This window comes from Solanum dulcamara, chromosome 11 (genome assembly GCF_947179165.1).
Source record: "Solanum dulcamara chromosome 11, daSolDulc1.2, whole genome shotgun sequence".
Classification (NCBI taxonomy): Eukaryota; Viridiplantae; Streptophyta; class Magnoliopsida; order Solanales; family Solanaceae; genus Solanum; species Solanum dulcamara.
In genome coordinates, this window is record NC_077247.1 from 40,070,904 (window position 1) to 40,084,942 (window position 14,039).

The 14,039-nt window shown below is 32.7% G+C and overlaps 1 protein-coding gene and 1 non-coding gene across 2 annotated transcripts; both read right to left on the reverse strand.

Annotated features, from left to right (window-relative positions):
• Window positions 1-753: 753 nt before the first annotated feature.
• Window positions 754-839, reverse strand: LOC129875412 (small nucleolar RNA SNOR75). The gene has a single exon (XR_008763198.1). It is a non-coding gene; the product is annotated as a small nucleolar RNA SNOR75 (small nucleolar RNA).
• Window positions 840-2,370: 1,531 nt separating this feature from the next.
• LOC129872237 (protein COBRA-like) lies at window positions 2,371-6,025 on the reverse strand. The gene is made up of 6 exons (XM_055947148.1): window positions 5,730-6,025; window positions 4,860-4,939; window positions 4,038-4,494; window positions 3,655-3,814; window positions 3,270-3,547; window positions 2,371-3,041 (listed from the first exon to the last, which is right to left on the reverse strand). The coding sequence occupies exons 1-6, from the start codon at window positions 5,794-5,796 to the stop codon at window positions 2,749-2,751; spliced, it is 1,335 nt and encodes a 444-aa protein (XP_055803123.1). The 5' UTR covers window positions 5,797-6,025; the 3' UTR covers window positions 2,371-2,748.
• Between the last annotated feature and the right edge of the window lie 8,014 nt (window positions 6,026-14,039).

Sequence of the window (14,039 nt, forward strand, 5' to 3'; positions counted from 1 at the left end):
GTTAACTTTCACAGAATGTACTTTGTTAGACTGTTGGGTATGCCCATAGCGCCTCACCTGACCTCCTCCATCAGTCCGTTCTGTTCGCATTTACCGTCTTAACAAGAATATTATTTTATTCAAAGCCTTTGGGCTTGGATCCTGACAAGATTATTATTTTTCAGTCCTAAACAAGTTGGGGCGTCTGCCATTTTGCTCTTGAGAGGTAGGTTCCTCGAGTTTATTACTCATTGCTTTCTCTATAGGCAAATGGAGGAATTAGAAACACGGCAAATCAATTGACTCAGAATTGATAAATCTTGCTCACTATTAATCCCATAATTATCCGAATCTGATATTCACAGAAAAACACAAGCCAGACTAGGCTCAGTTCATCTAACAAACAGGTAACTCCAAATCTATGTTTACTTTCAACTACAAGCATTTTTTCATTTACTATCCTTTTCCTCATTTCTGGTGCTGATTTCGATACTCTATTTGTTAAAACTTTTCTATAACTAGTAACTCTCACACTCTAAATTGTCATGTCAAAACCTCATACTTTGTTTGAAATATAATTGTTTGTGAGCAACAAATATTTTGATCCTTTTGAAGTTTCATGGGAAAATACTATTGGATCCAAAGGGCGGATATAGAGTATTGGCATCAAATTCATCTGAATCCAATACTTACTATGTAAAACATAAATTTAAGTATTAAATACTCATAAAAAATTTGGGAGGAAAAAAAAAAAGAGGTTATTTTGATTGGAGTTCCTCTCAGACAAATGCCTCGTTTTGTCTTCATACTTTTTAAAAGAATGGATATCAGACTCGTCATCTGGTTGTTCATCACTGAGGAACTCCGAAATCACCACAAAAGAGAGAACGACAAAATCAAAAGTACTAAAAAAAAAAAAGTGAAACGTAGAAAGAAAATATGACAAAATAATGCAATAATCAAATAACGAAAAACACAGCATAATATAGACTAGAAGTAAAAATTGGATCCTAAATAATGCGATAATCGAATCAAGAAAATATAATATAGACTAGAAGTAAAAATCCGATCCTAAATAATGCAATAATCGAATCACGAAAGTATAATATAGACTAGAAGTAAAAATTCGATCCTAAATAATGCAATAATCAAATCACGAAAGTATAATATAGAGTAGAGGTAACAATTGGATACTCGGCAGGTGTAGTAGATGAAAGATGCAACAATAGCTTACTAATGAGTGTACTTATAGGCCGTGCGAGGTTTAGCTTTAGGGTTTCGACAACCAAAAGGGCTTCAAAAATTCATCTGGGCCGGGATTGAGTAGCTGAACTCCCAACTTGTGGCCCTTTCTGATTCAACTTGGAGGAAATTTGAGAAAAATGACAAATAGGTCCCTTATGTTTCATGGTAGGTTCCAAAAATAGTTCTTTTAAGTATATGTATTTAGTTTTAGTCCTTTTATGTTTATCACAAATTAACAAAAAGTTTCTTTTAAGTATGCACTTAAAAGTTTTGATCCTTTAAATTTGTGAAAAATTAAACATTTTTAATCACTGTAAAATATTTATCAAACTCCATATGTTAATTTTACGATACTAAAAAGGAAAGAAATAGTTATAAACGTCAAGAATTCACGTCAAATTCTAAATTATACAAAAAAAAATCTACACAAACTTTAGAAATAGCATAAACTATAAATGTTCGCTAGTAAAAATAAGAGAAAAAATCACACGCAAATCGAGGGACACTATTGGAAAGCCAATGATTATTTTTAATTTTATTTTATGAAAATCAATGAATGGATCTGTCTGTTATTTTCATACAAAAATGTGCAAGAACTATGTTTGTCTTTTTATTTTTTAAAAAAGAAGATAGAGGGATATGAAAATCAACAAAGGGATGTCAACTTTTAAAGTGGAAACTGCGGTTGAAAAGTATGAATAAAAATATTAAAATAATTTATTTTACAATGGGTTCTCAATAAAAATCAATAGTAATGTATTTTACCAAGCCAATGTACTCTCGATTTTTTATAGAAGCACGAGTAGTTGCCTTTTTTTAATAGTGCGTACCTCTAAACGTGAGTTTTCGACCCGCTTAAATTATTTTAAACTGGAATATATACACCTTACAATGCAACACCCATGTATTCTGAAATTTCAATTCAAAATTCTTAGTTCATATATCAATTCTGATGTTTTCTAAGCAAAATTCAAGCTATCAAATTATAAATACTTTATTTGCTTAAATTTTATCGATTATTCTCTTTACTATACTGAATATAACAGCTGATAATAACGGCAGACTCTGCGCAAATTTACAGAGAGAATGAACCTGCTTGAACAAATGCAACTGTATTGCAAGGAATCCTTTTTAAAAAAAATATAATTGGTGATCAATAAGAGAACTAAAGAATATCATATAATTAACTCTATTTGTTTCTGAATAGTCTTTATTCTCATACAACCCTGAGATCACTATGAACTTAAGAAATCTACATAACAAAAATGAATTTACCACAGTAGAAAAACATTTGATACAACTGCTGAATGAAAATTATGGCACCATTTCCACCAGCCCTTCAAACAGCATACAGAGGAAATTAAAATTCATCTTGAACAAGCATATACCCAAATCCATAAGGATGGTCAGCATTACTCTGCTCTGACATACGACTCTCCAATCAGTTTCCTCGGCTGTGCAAGTGAATCAACCCAAATATAACATACTGAGACAGGCATTTAGCGTTTAGCCAATGAGAGGTTTCTAGACAAATGCAAAGAAGAATGCTGTAGAGAGCATCAGTGTCACAACTAGCTTTAGCGAAGAAACCTTCCATACGGTACCAGCATTAGGCATATACGGATATGAATCAGGTTGTGGCATGACACAGTTATCACCATTGAAATAAACTCTGCGTGGAAAAGCCCACCCCTTCTCAAAAGTGAAAGTCGATGAATCCTTGCGGAATAGTAGCTCGGACTGGACATTTCCTAATGGACCAGCTTGCATGAGCAGATCATTGTAGAATTTCATACCCCAGAGCATAGCGGTGTCATCTGTAAAAATTCCAAGGGATTAGCCATATCCTTCAATCTCTCAATTGATAGAGAAATCATAGTTTTCCAACCAAACGTATGAAATCAAATTATTTAAAGTATAGCAAAGATACTGCTGGAAATCCATTGAATGTATTTTACACTAAAAGTAGTAGCAACTAGATCACAGATGAAATGGCAGCAACTGCTCATGAGAGATTTAATTAGAACAATAGATAGAAAGCTTACTTATTGCTCCATAAGGAGTTAATGACTTGTAATGAAAACTGAATAGCTGAGTGAGATTGTCAAAGTTGGGATGCTGGACAACTAAGTTCCATTGCGTATAGTTCATATTGTAATTGAAGTTAGTTATAGTGACCTTCACCCTCCAATACTCCTTATAGTTGAGTTTCACATGCCAGTGAATTCTAATAGGACACATATGACTCGTGCACTGTACCAAAGGAGAATAGTTGTTTTTTCCAAGGCCTGAAACAACTGAAGCTAGGTGTGGTTCGTCTTGACTGCAAGAAGCAAAGGAAGAAGGATCAGGAAGTAAATAACCAAAGTTTTTAAAACAGAAACTGCGGCAAAAATTGAAAGAAAAAAAGACATGTTTTGCAGGACTTACTCTACACAATGTCCATGCTGAGTGCCATTCTTCTGGCAGCCACAAGTGCATGTTGGGCACGGTACAATGGTGTCATTGTAGAAGGATGACAGGGAGACGCAGCATGTAGGAGTTTTTTGAGCTAGGAACTGTGAGTATGTACATGTGACATTCCAAGTCACTGTCATCAACAACATAAATAGTTAGAAACTAATGCCCGTGAATTATAAAAACCTTAATGACAGATAGTGTAGTTAAGGTGTTTGCGAAAATAAAGCAAATTCTTTGCAAGGAAAATAATAGCCTTTAAAGAGGAAGGTATTCTAGAATTCTCAACAACTGGACTTAGATGAATCATTGACCATAAGAATGACGAGTGCATGCATTTGAGCCAAGTAACTTACTCATGGCCTGTGTTACTCGTCTCCCATCAGTACTAACGAACTTAGTGGGTTTAACAATTTTAGCGGGGCCACAAGTATAACCAGGCCCTGGTGCCTTTAAGGTGAAGTTCTTAGGAACTCTAACTGTTTTATTCGTTGTTCCCGCAGAACCAACACTGACTTGGAATGAGCTAACAGCAGTTTCAGGATCTTGTCCCCATGAGTTGATCACTCCTCCCTTGCAGCAATTTGAAATCTGCTGATTGTAAGGAGTTCCGGGCAACAAATCAACAACAGTTGGATCCTTCTTGCAGCAATGGGGAATGTTTCCTTTAAATTTAGAACAATCTCCTTGCTCTGTTGTTTGAGCTCCCATCATGCCCCATATCACCTCCTTCTTTGCCCATGTCCATCCTAGTGTCCATCCTGGTGCTTGAATATGCCTATATTGCTGGAAGTTGAACATAGTCACAACAGCCTGTCCATTGGCAATCAAAATGATCAGAAATTTCCAATTTGTTGGTACTTATAAAGAGTATAAAAGAGAAAGAGTTATATGCAGACTAGACACTAAAGTGCTATGTTCGGTAGGCTGAAGCCAAGAGCACTTTTGATAATAGTTAGCTCCATCCAGAAAAGTAGAAAACTGTTGCTAAAGAACAAAACTTTTTTGTATGCACTAATTTTACATGCAATAACACTTGAAACAACTAATGAATGGAAAGGCAATTGTCAAACAAACTCAAAAAACTGCAGGGCAATAGATGCAAACTGGTTTAAGTCCACATTAGTTTTGACAGAAAAAGTAGGACGGGGAGAGGGAGGAGAGAGATTACTACTTACAACATATCCATCAGGTGTCCAGTTGATGACATCCCATTTAATTGTGATGTTCCCATTAGGATCAAGCGCATCGAAGGCATCTAAAAGAAAATCAGAAATGGAAATGTTAAAATTGTAAAAAGCGAACATGCACAGAAAAACAGATCTTTAAGGAGTTAAATCCCTTTTGACTGGGTTTACAGTTCTAAATGCTTTCCCTAGGCTCATATTCAACCAGCCATCAGAATTGACATATTTATACAAGTACCCAGCCAAACTTAAACGATCTTCTTGGATCTCGTCTTTAGAAGAATGCAGAAGCATTGGATTCTTATTATTCATGACACCATTGTGATCAGACAATTCAATTATCATAGCACATTGACTTAAGAAAACAGTAAGCTTCCTGTATAATCGTGAAGCATAAACGGGATTGATCTGACATCCTTTTCAGTGAGTTTTATCACTATCCACAAGTGTATCTTTATAGGAAGGATCAATCAGTAGAAACATTAAAGATCTAACTTTTAAGTTCAATTGTCCCTGCAAAATCCCAAATCAAGTTTAATTTTTCCTGCAAAATCCTAAATCAAGAAGCTCCTGTAGATTTTGATTAGCTAGAAGCAGATCAATCTTTTGGTCCAGCATGATTTCAGTTCATCAAATCCAACAACAGAAATATGATGTAATTTAACACATAGAAATCAAATCTTTATGCTTAAAATCATAGGAAAACATTCTAATACTCCAAGAAAAGCCATCAAGAAATTTCACCATTACCAAATACTTCAAATTCAAGCAAGCAAATCAAGAACTAACAAACACCCACATCCCAATTTCACAAAAAAATGAAAACTTGATTACAGAAAGAGGGTATAGTCATGAGCAAACCTGTTGATGAAAAGCTGAAGCATGACAACAAGAAGACTAATAATATGGTAGATCTGAAGAACTCCATAGTCCTCTTTGTAGCTGCTGCAGATTTTCTTGAGGTTTTTCTAGCTAATCTTTGTTCAAGATCTGCAAAAATGCTACTGAAAATGAAAGTAAAAAAAGGGGAGAAAAATCTTGGCGGTGAGTGGCAGCTGGAAGTGAGCTCACATGGCAAGTTAGTCTATTGAAGCTAAAGTGGACATTAATAAAGTCTTTTAAGACAATAACCACCTACTGACTACTGCAATAAAATTAAGATTAGAAAGAAAAAAAAAATTATAAAATGCAAACCAAGAGTCTTCTTGAATTGTTAAATGTTAAATTTAGCACTTCCCCTCCCCCCCCCCCCCCCCCCCCCGGGAATCTCTATTTGTCTTCGCAGCCAAGCACTCATATACTCCTTCGGTCGCTTTTGTTGTTATATTTGAAGTTGGCATATTTTTTTTAAAAAATTAATATAATTATTTTATCACATATTTTTATTAATCAATGTTTAATAGTATTAATCTTTAAAAAGTAAGTTGAGAAAATAAGTAATTAACGTTAAGAATAAAATATGAAAAAAAATGTTTTTTGTATGTTAAAAATAACAAATAAAAATAAAAATTTATTTTTAAAATAGTGGACAAGTAAAAATTAACTACGAAAATAGCAGAAAGAATGCATTTAATTTGTTCTCTAAAAATTGAAGAATCGCTCATCTTTTTCAATTCGTGATTGTGGCTGGTAATTTGCTAGCAAATACTAGGAATTAAAAACATACAAGGACTTTTTAACCGTAACAAAGAAATTAAAATAAACTACTTAATACATATATATATAAATTAGTAACAATTAAATATACAAAACATCTTTAGACTGATGCAAGAATGATGAGGTAGCTAGTAAATACTTGAATACAAACATTTGAATGCAGAGTTTAATTTTTACACCGTTTGTAGATAACTAACTGTTTGCGATAACTTGGCCATGCATAAAGTAAATAATTTAAATTAGGTACACTGATAATGTATAAGTTCTTTCATATAAGTAAAGATGATACAAGTAACAATAAGTCTAACGTTGTATTTTTTTAAAAAATTAAGTGAAAAGTTGTTATAATCAATTAAATTATGTTAATAATATAGAATTTATTTATAATAACAGTATGTTGGTGAAATTATAAGATTACAAATTACAATTGAAAAATAAAATGAAGAAATTAACTTCACTTCTTGGCTGAGGCGCGGATATCTCGCTCTCTTTAAGGAGATTCAAGCCCACTGCAGTAAATCGTTTCACTGGTCCAGCAGTAGTCCTCTTGACTTGTCCCCTCCAGGATACAACAGTCTTATCACAAAAATGTAACTCAACAAACTCTGGACAAGAGTTGAGTTTAAAGCTCTACACAAAGAACACCTCCCTTCAACTAATAAGAACTCTCTTTTTTATATAAACTTAACTCTCTCAATTTTTTCTTCTCATATCTTTTTTTCAAAACAAAGAAGACCTCTCTATTTATAGGAGAGAAAATCATATAAAGATGAAAAATTAATAGAATGTCATCATTATCATCATTTAGTGTACCATTATGATTTAGTGCACCATTATAATTTAGTGCACCACTTATTAGTGATAATTAGATTAAAAATACATAATAATATGATTTAGTGCACCACTTATTAGTGATAATTAGATTAAAAATACATAATGGAATGATTTAGTCTTGCACTAAATAAAGATGATAATGAAAGACATTTTTATGCACTAAAGAAAGAATAATAAAGATGACATTAAATGTCATCAATGGACAATTGCTAAAATTGCAATTTAATAAAATGTTAAAATGTTCACACACTAACAATCCCCACTCATTTTAATATTGTATAAGAGAGTTTATCAGCTGAAGGAAGATTACTATACATAATGAAGGTGTGCTCTGCATTGAACCTCCACTTAGTGAAACAATAACGTTTACTCCAGAGTCGTAGTGGTCTCAGACTTGAACTATGACTGCTTAAGGGACATAAAATATTACTGCTCACACATAGTAATCAAGGTATTGTCACGAGCTTTATAAGCCAGCACATTACGGCCTTGTGCTATCCCGGTTTTATGAGTGCTTTTGAGAATAAGCTTAATTCTCATAGGAAGCGGCCTACTTCCATACTCACATAGGTGAAATCTATCAAGAGTGCTCCTGTAAATTTAACACTCCACCCATACGGGCTACAGATTTTCATTAAGAGTTATTTAAACTCAACCTCCTCAATTCACTACAGGAAACAATGCACTCACATCATAGGAAGGGAATAAAAATAGTGCATTTTTTTTCCACAACAAGTCATCATATGATTCGTTTTTCCCATTGAACCTGGTTATAGGATCTCTAGTCTCCAAGTTGGGTTTCCTCATATATGACTCATGGATTTATAGGCTTCAATCCCATCCCCCTCGATGTGCTCCAGATCTTTTCTCTTGTTAAGGCCTTAGTAAGAGGATCTGCAAGATTTTCACAAGATTTGACATAATCAACATTAATGGTACCACTTGTCAAATATGATCTTACATTACTCTGTTTCCTCCTTATAGGTCTGGATTTACCGTTGTAATAACGATTTTGAACTCTACCAATTGCTGCAGTGCTATCACAATGAATTAAAATTGGAGGAATTGGTTTTTCAAAATAAGGTATTTGAAATAATAAATTTCTTAACTAATTCGCTTCCTCACTAGCTGAAACTAAAGCAATTAGTTCAGCCTCCATGGTAGAGTCAGCAATTATAGTTTGTTTTTTTGATTTCCAACAAACAGCACCACCACCCAATGTAAAAATGTAACCAGTGGTAGAACAGGAATCACCTGCTAGAGTGTTCCAATCTGCATCAGAAAAGCCTTCAAGTACAGCAGGATATTTTTTATAGAACAAACCACAAGTTTTTGTTCCAATTAAATATCTCATAACTCTTGTTATAGCATGCCAATGTTCATTACCTGCCTTGCTAGTAAACCTGCTAAGTACTCCTACTGCATATGCAATATCAGGCCTAGTGCAATCAGTCACATATCTCAAACTTCCAATTACGCTAGCATATTCCTTTTGATTTATCACATCAATTTCACTTTGAACAGGAAACAAGTGTACACTTGAATCAAAAGGAGTTAAAACATGCTTGCAATCAAGAAAGTGATATTTTTTTAAAATTTTCTCAACATAATGTGACTGGTCAAGGAAAATTCCATCACATATTCTAGTAATTTTTATTCCTAGAATAAAATTTGCCTCACCAAAATCTTTCATATCAAAATGGCTTCTAAGAATGTTCTTAGTATCATCAATAACATTCATATTCGAGCCAAAGATCAATAAATCATCAACATATAGGCAAATAATAACATGTGTATTATTCCAAGACTTATGATATATGCACTTATCACACTCATTTGTTTTAAAATCATTTTCAATCATGCAGGAATCAAACTTTTCATGCCATTGCTTTGGTGCCTGTTTCAAGCCATATAGGGATTTAGTAAGTTTACATACTTTGCTTTCTTGGCCTGCTTCAACAAAATCTTCAGGTTGTTCCATATAAATTTCTTCATTAAGTTCTCCATTTAAAAAAGCAGTTTTTACATCCATTTGATGAATATGCAAATCAAAAATTGCAGCCATAGTAATTAAAAGTCTAATGGATGTAATTCTTGTAACCGGAGAAAAAGTATCAAAAAACTCTAGGCCTTCTAGTTGCTTAAACCCTTTAGCAACTAGTCTAGCCTTATATTTATCGATTGATCCATCTGGTTTTAACTTTTTTCGTAAGACCCATTTGCAACCAATTGTTTTACAACCTGGTGGTAAATCAACTAACTTCCAAGTTTTATTAGAAATTAGTGATTCCATTTCATCATTTACAGCCTCTTTCCAAAAAATAGAATCATACGAAGATAAAGCTTCTTGTAAAGTGAAAGGGTCATCTCCAACATTAAAAACATAAAAATCAGGCCCAAAATCTTTTTCTACTCTAGCTCTTTTACTTCTTCTTAACTCAAAATCATCAATTTCTTTATTTTTTAAAATGGAAGAAGAAGAACTAGGTAGTGATAAAATATTTTGTTCAATTCTTTGACCCCCACTATTTTTAGATTCAAAAGGAAATTTATTTTCATGAAAAATAGCATCACCTGATTCTATTACAATATTATCTTCAAGATTAAAAAATCTATAGGCTGTACTATTTGAAGCATAACCAAGAAAAGCACAAGTAGTAACTTTCTTACCCAATTTTGTAACTTTGGGATCCATTAGCCTCACAAAGGCTAGACAACCCCAAACTCTTAGATATTCCAAATTTGACTTATGACCTTTCCACAACTCAAAAGGTGTTAGTTTAGTCTTTTTATGAGTCACTCGATTTAACACATAACACGCAGTCAAAATAGCTTCACCCCAAAAATTCAAAGGTGCATTTGACTCAATAAGCATGGCATTAGTCAATTCAACCAAAGTTCTATTTTTCCTTTCCGCTACACCATTAGATGAAGGTGAATAAGGAGGAGTAGTTTCATGAATTATTCCCAATGATCTAACAAAAGAATTAAACTCATTTGACTCATATTCACGGCCTCTATCACTTCTAATTTTTTTTATTTTCTTCCCAAACTGATTTTCAACCTCATGGAGAAAAAATTTAAAATTTTCAAAAGCATCACTTTTATTTTTCATTAAGTAAACATATGTAAACTTAGAAAAATCATCAATGAAAGTGATAAAATATCTATTTCCTCCACGAGTTAAAATTCCTCCAAGTTCACAAATATCAGTGTGAACTAATTCTAATAAATCAGTTTTTCTTTCAACTTTAAAATGAGGCCTTTTAGTGATTTTTGCTTTACTACAAGCTTCACACTTTTCAAAATTCTTTTTAATCACTGTGATTAATCCTAAATTACTCATGATTCCAACATAACGATCATTAATATGACACAAACGAGCATGCCAAAAAATTAGTAGAAGAAAGCATGTAAACAGAAGTAGAAATTTTATTCATTTCAACATTCAGTTTAAACATCTCATCACAAGCATACCCCTATCCCACAAAAATACCTTTTTTCACAATTACATATTGATCAGATTCAATAATTTATTTAAAGCCTGCTTTATTAAGAAGAAAACTAGACATTAAGTTTTTTCTCATGGAAGGAGTATAAAATACATCTTTCAAAGTTAATATCCTTCCAGAGGTAAAACACAATTCGACATCTCCCATTTCAAGCACTTGAGTAGTATGAGAATCACCGAGCATGATGGTTTTGGGCTCTCCAAAAGGAGTATATTTTTTAAACCAATCTTTGTCATAACAGACATGACGGTTTGCACCAGAATCAGCCCACCATCCATCAACATTCTCAACCATGTTTATGTCTGTAATCATTGCCACAAAAGGCTCTTCGGTAACGTTTGCCTGAGGTATAGGACCACGTTTCCGGTATCTGCAAAATCGAGCAATATGCCCACTCTTGCCACAGACAAAGCACGGACCTTTATCATAAACTTGTTGATTTTGTGCTTGGCTATTTTCACCATTATTTTTCTTGGGAAGTCTACCATTATTTTTCTTGAACTTTTTCTTCTTAGGCTTCAAAGATGTATTTTTGTTAGATTCAGGAGTAACATATTTTGAAGTAACTAAATTTACCTTCGTTGTGATGTTGCTCTCTTCATTTTGTAAAAGTGCATCTTGGCCCCTTGCCTCCTCTTCCATGCGGATTTTCATGATCAAAGTCTCAAGAGAGGTTTCCTTTTGTTTGTGGCGCATAGTTTTTTGAAACTCCTTCCATGAAGGTGGAAGTTTGTCTATTATGCCACAAACAATAAGGTTGTCTCCAATTTTGACTTCCTTGGACCTGAGCTCTCCAACGATCATTATAAAATCTTGAGCTTGGTCTATCACTGATTTATCATCCACTATTTGGAAACGAAAAAATCGACTAGCAGCATATTTTTTCGCTCCAGCTTTTTCGGTATCATATTTACTCTGCAATGCTTTCCATATTTTCTTTGCACTAGAGTAAGTTCTATCATAATAATCATAAAAATTATCAGATAGACAATTCAGAATATAATATCGACACTTGTAGGAATCATTATTGTACTTTTCCACTTTCTCTTGATGAGAAATAAGTTCATCATTATCCATGGAGAGGATGTCAACTTTATTAGGATTTTTTTGAGTTAACACATATGAAACATTGAGAAGACTTAAGTAGAAAAGTACTTTACCCTTCCATCTTTTGAAATGATTACCATTAAACCGAAATGGTTTGTTTAGATCTCCCATCTTGATATCCGCGGATTTTTCAATTGTAGCCATATTGAATCTCCTTAAAATTGTTGGTCAAATTATAAGATTACAAATTACAATTGAAAAATAAAATGAAGAAATTAACTTCACTTCTTGGCTGAGGCGCGGATATCTCGCTCTCTTTAAGGAGATTCAAGCCCACTGCAGTAAATCGTTTCACTGGTCCAGCAGTAGTCCTCTTGACTTGTCCCCTCCAGGATACAACAGCCTTATTACAAAAATGTAACTCAACAAACTCTGGACAAGAGTTGAGTTTAAAGCTCTACACAAAGAACACCTCCCTTCAACTAATAAGAACTCTCTTTTTTATATAAACTTAACTCTCTCAATTTTTTCTTGTCTTATACTTTTTTCAAAACAAAAAAGACCTATCTATTTATAAGAGAGAAAATCATATAAAGATGAAAAATTAATAGAATGTCATCATTATCATCATTTAGTGTACCATTATGATTTAGTGCACCATTATAATTTAGTGCACCACTTATTAGTGATAATTAGATTAAAAATACATAATAATATGATTTAGTGCACCACTTATTAGTGATAATTAGATTAAAAATACATAATGGAATGATTTAGTCTTGCACTAAATAAAGATGATAATGAAAGACATTTTTATGCACTAAAGAAAGAATAATAAAGATGACATTAAATGTCATCAATGGACAATTGCTAAAATTGTAATTTAATAAAATATTAAAATGTTCACACACTAACACAGTATATATAATTCAATTTATCTGTCATAATATACTAAACTATCTTAATGATATACAAATATTTTACAAATCAGTAGGTTAAGTTAATTTAGATTATTATAATACTCATTAATGTATTAATTTATCTCTCAACAGCTGCCGACAGTGGGGAAAGAGAAAGACAATCCAACTAACCAAAGATGTGTGTGTCTGTCATTCTATTTTGTTTTGTGTTATAACAAGTTTGTGGAATAACATGGATTGCGGTATAGTTATGTGATTATTTTATTTTTAATTAAAGATCTCGAGTTTAAGTTCTTGGTATGAAGAAAATTCCGTGAAAACGTTACTCTTAAATAAGTCATATATTACACGATTTAAATTTAATCGAAACTTTAATTATGAACTCCGGATGAAAAATTCAAAAAAATAAAAGTTGTGGACTAAAGAAAACCAGACCTACTACTAGAATTTGTGAATTGCGAGTGTCGGTGAGAGCACAAATGCCACGCAATAATGCACAGACAAGCAAATTATAGAGTCCTCCTCAAGTTTCATCAATTAAAGTACTTCCTCACGTTAAAAATAATATTTAATATGAATATTTTTATTCTAATATTTATATTAATTGATATTTAATATTAAATTTTAGAAATATAATCATACTAAGAGTAAAACTGAAATAAAAATATTTTGTTTTGATATATCTATTTTGAAATAGGGGACGTAAAAGTGAATTGAGGGAGTAATTGCTAGTACTAATAAAGTAAATTCTTCTCACCAACAAAGGTTCTGATAGATTGGTAAGTACTCCTTCATTATTAATTAAGAGGTTTTGGATTCGAGCTCCTTTAGATTTGAAGTAGCCTTTGTTAGGAAGCACTTTACTCCCCAATGTGAAATTTTTCGGCGTGAATCCGAATTTAGTTAGGCTCCATTTGGGTACCAGACACCAAATAGAAAAAAAAAAGTAAACTCCCCTTGTCCATTTTTATTTATTCAATATTAATTTTGCACACCCCTTATTCAAAATATAACCATATTAAAAGTAAAACCGAAAAAAATAATTATTATTTTCTTGATATATCTATTTTGAAATAATGGACGTAAAAGTGAACTCAGGGAGTAATTGTTGGTACTGATAAAGTAAACGAAAAAGGGTTAAATATACTCTTGTATTATTGGAAATGGTTTAAATATATCATTCGTTATACTTTGGGGCTAAA

What these genes read in the sequence shown, in the direction of transcription:
- LOC129872237 (XM_055947148.1), bottom strand. Translation starts at nt 5,796, where the DNA reads ATGGAGTTCTTCAGATCTACCATATTATTAGTCTTCTTGTTGTCATGC. An exon ending in CTTCAGCTTTTCATCAACAG is followed by an intron (nt 4,940 to 5,729) that starts GTTTGCTCATGA and finishes ATTTTCTTTTAG; the next exon opens with ATGCCTTCGATGCGCTTGAT. An exon ending in GGACACCTGATGGATATGTT is followed by an intron (nt 4,495 to 4,859) that starts GTAAGTAGTAAT and finishes GCCAATGGACAG; the next exon opens with GCTGTTGTGACTATGTTCAA.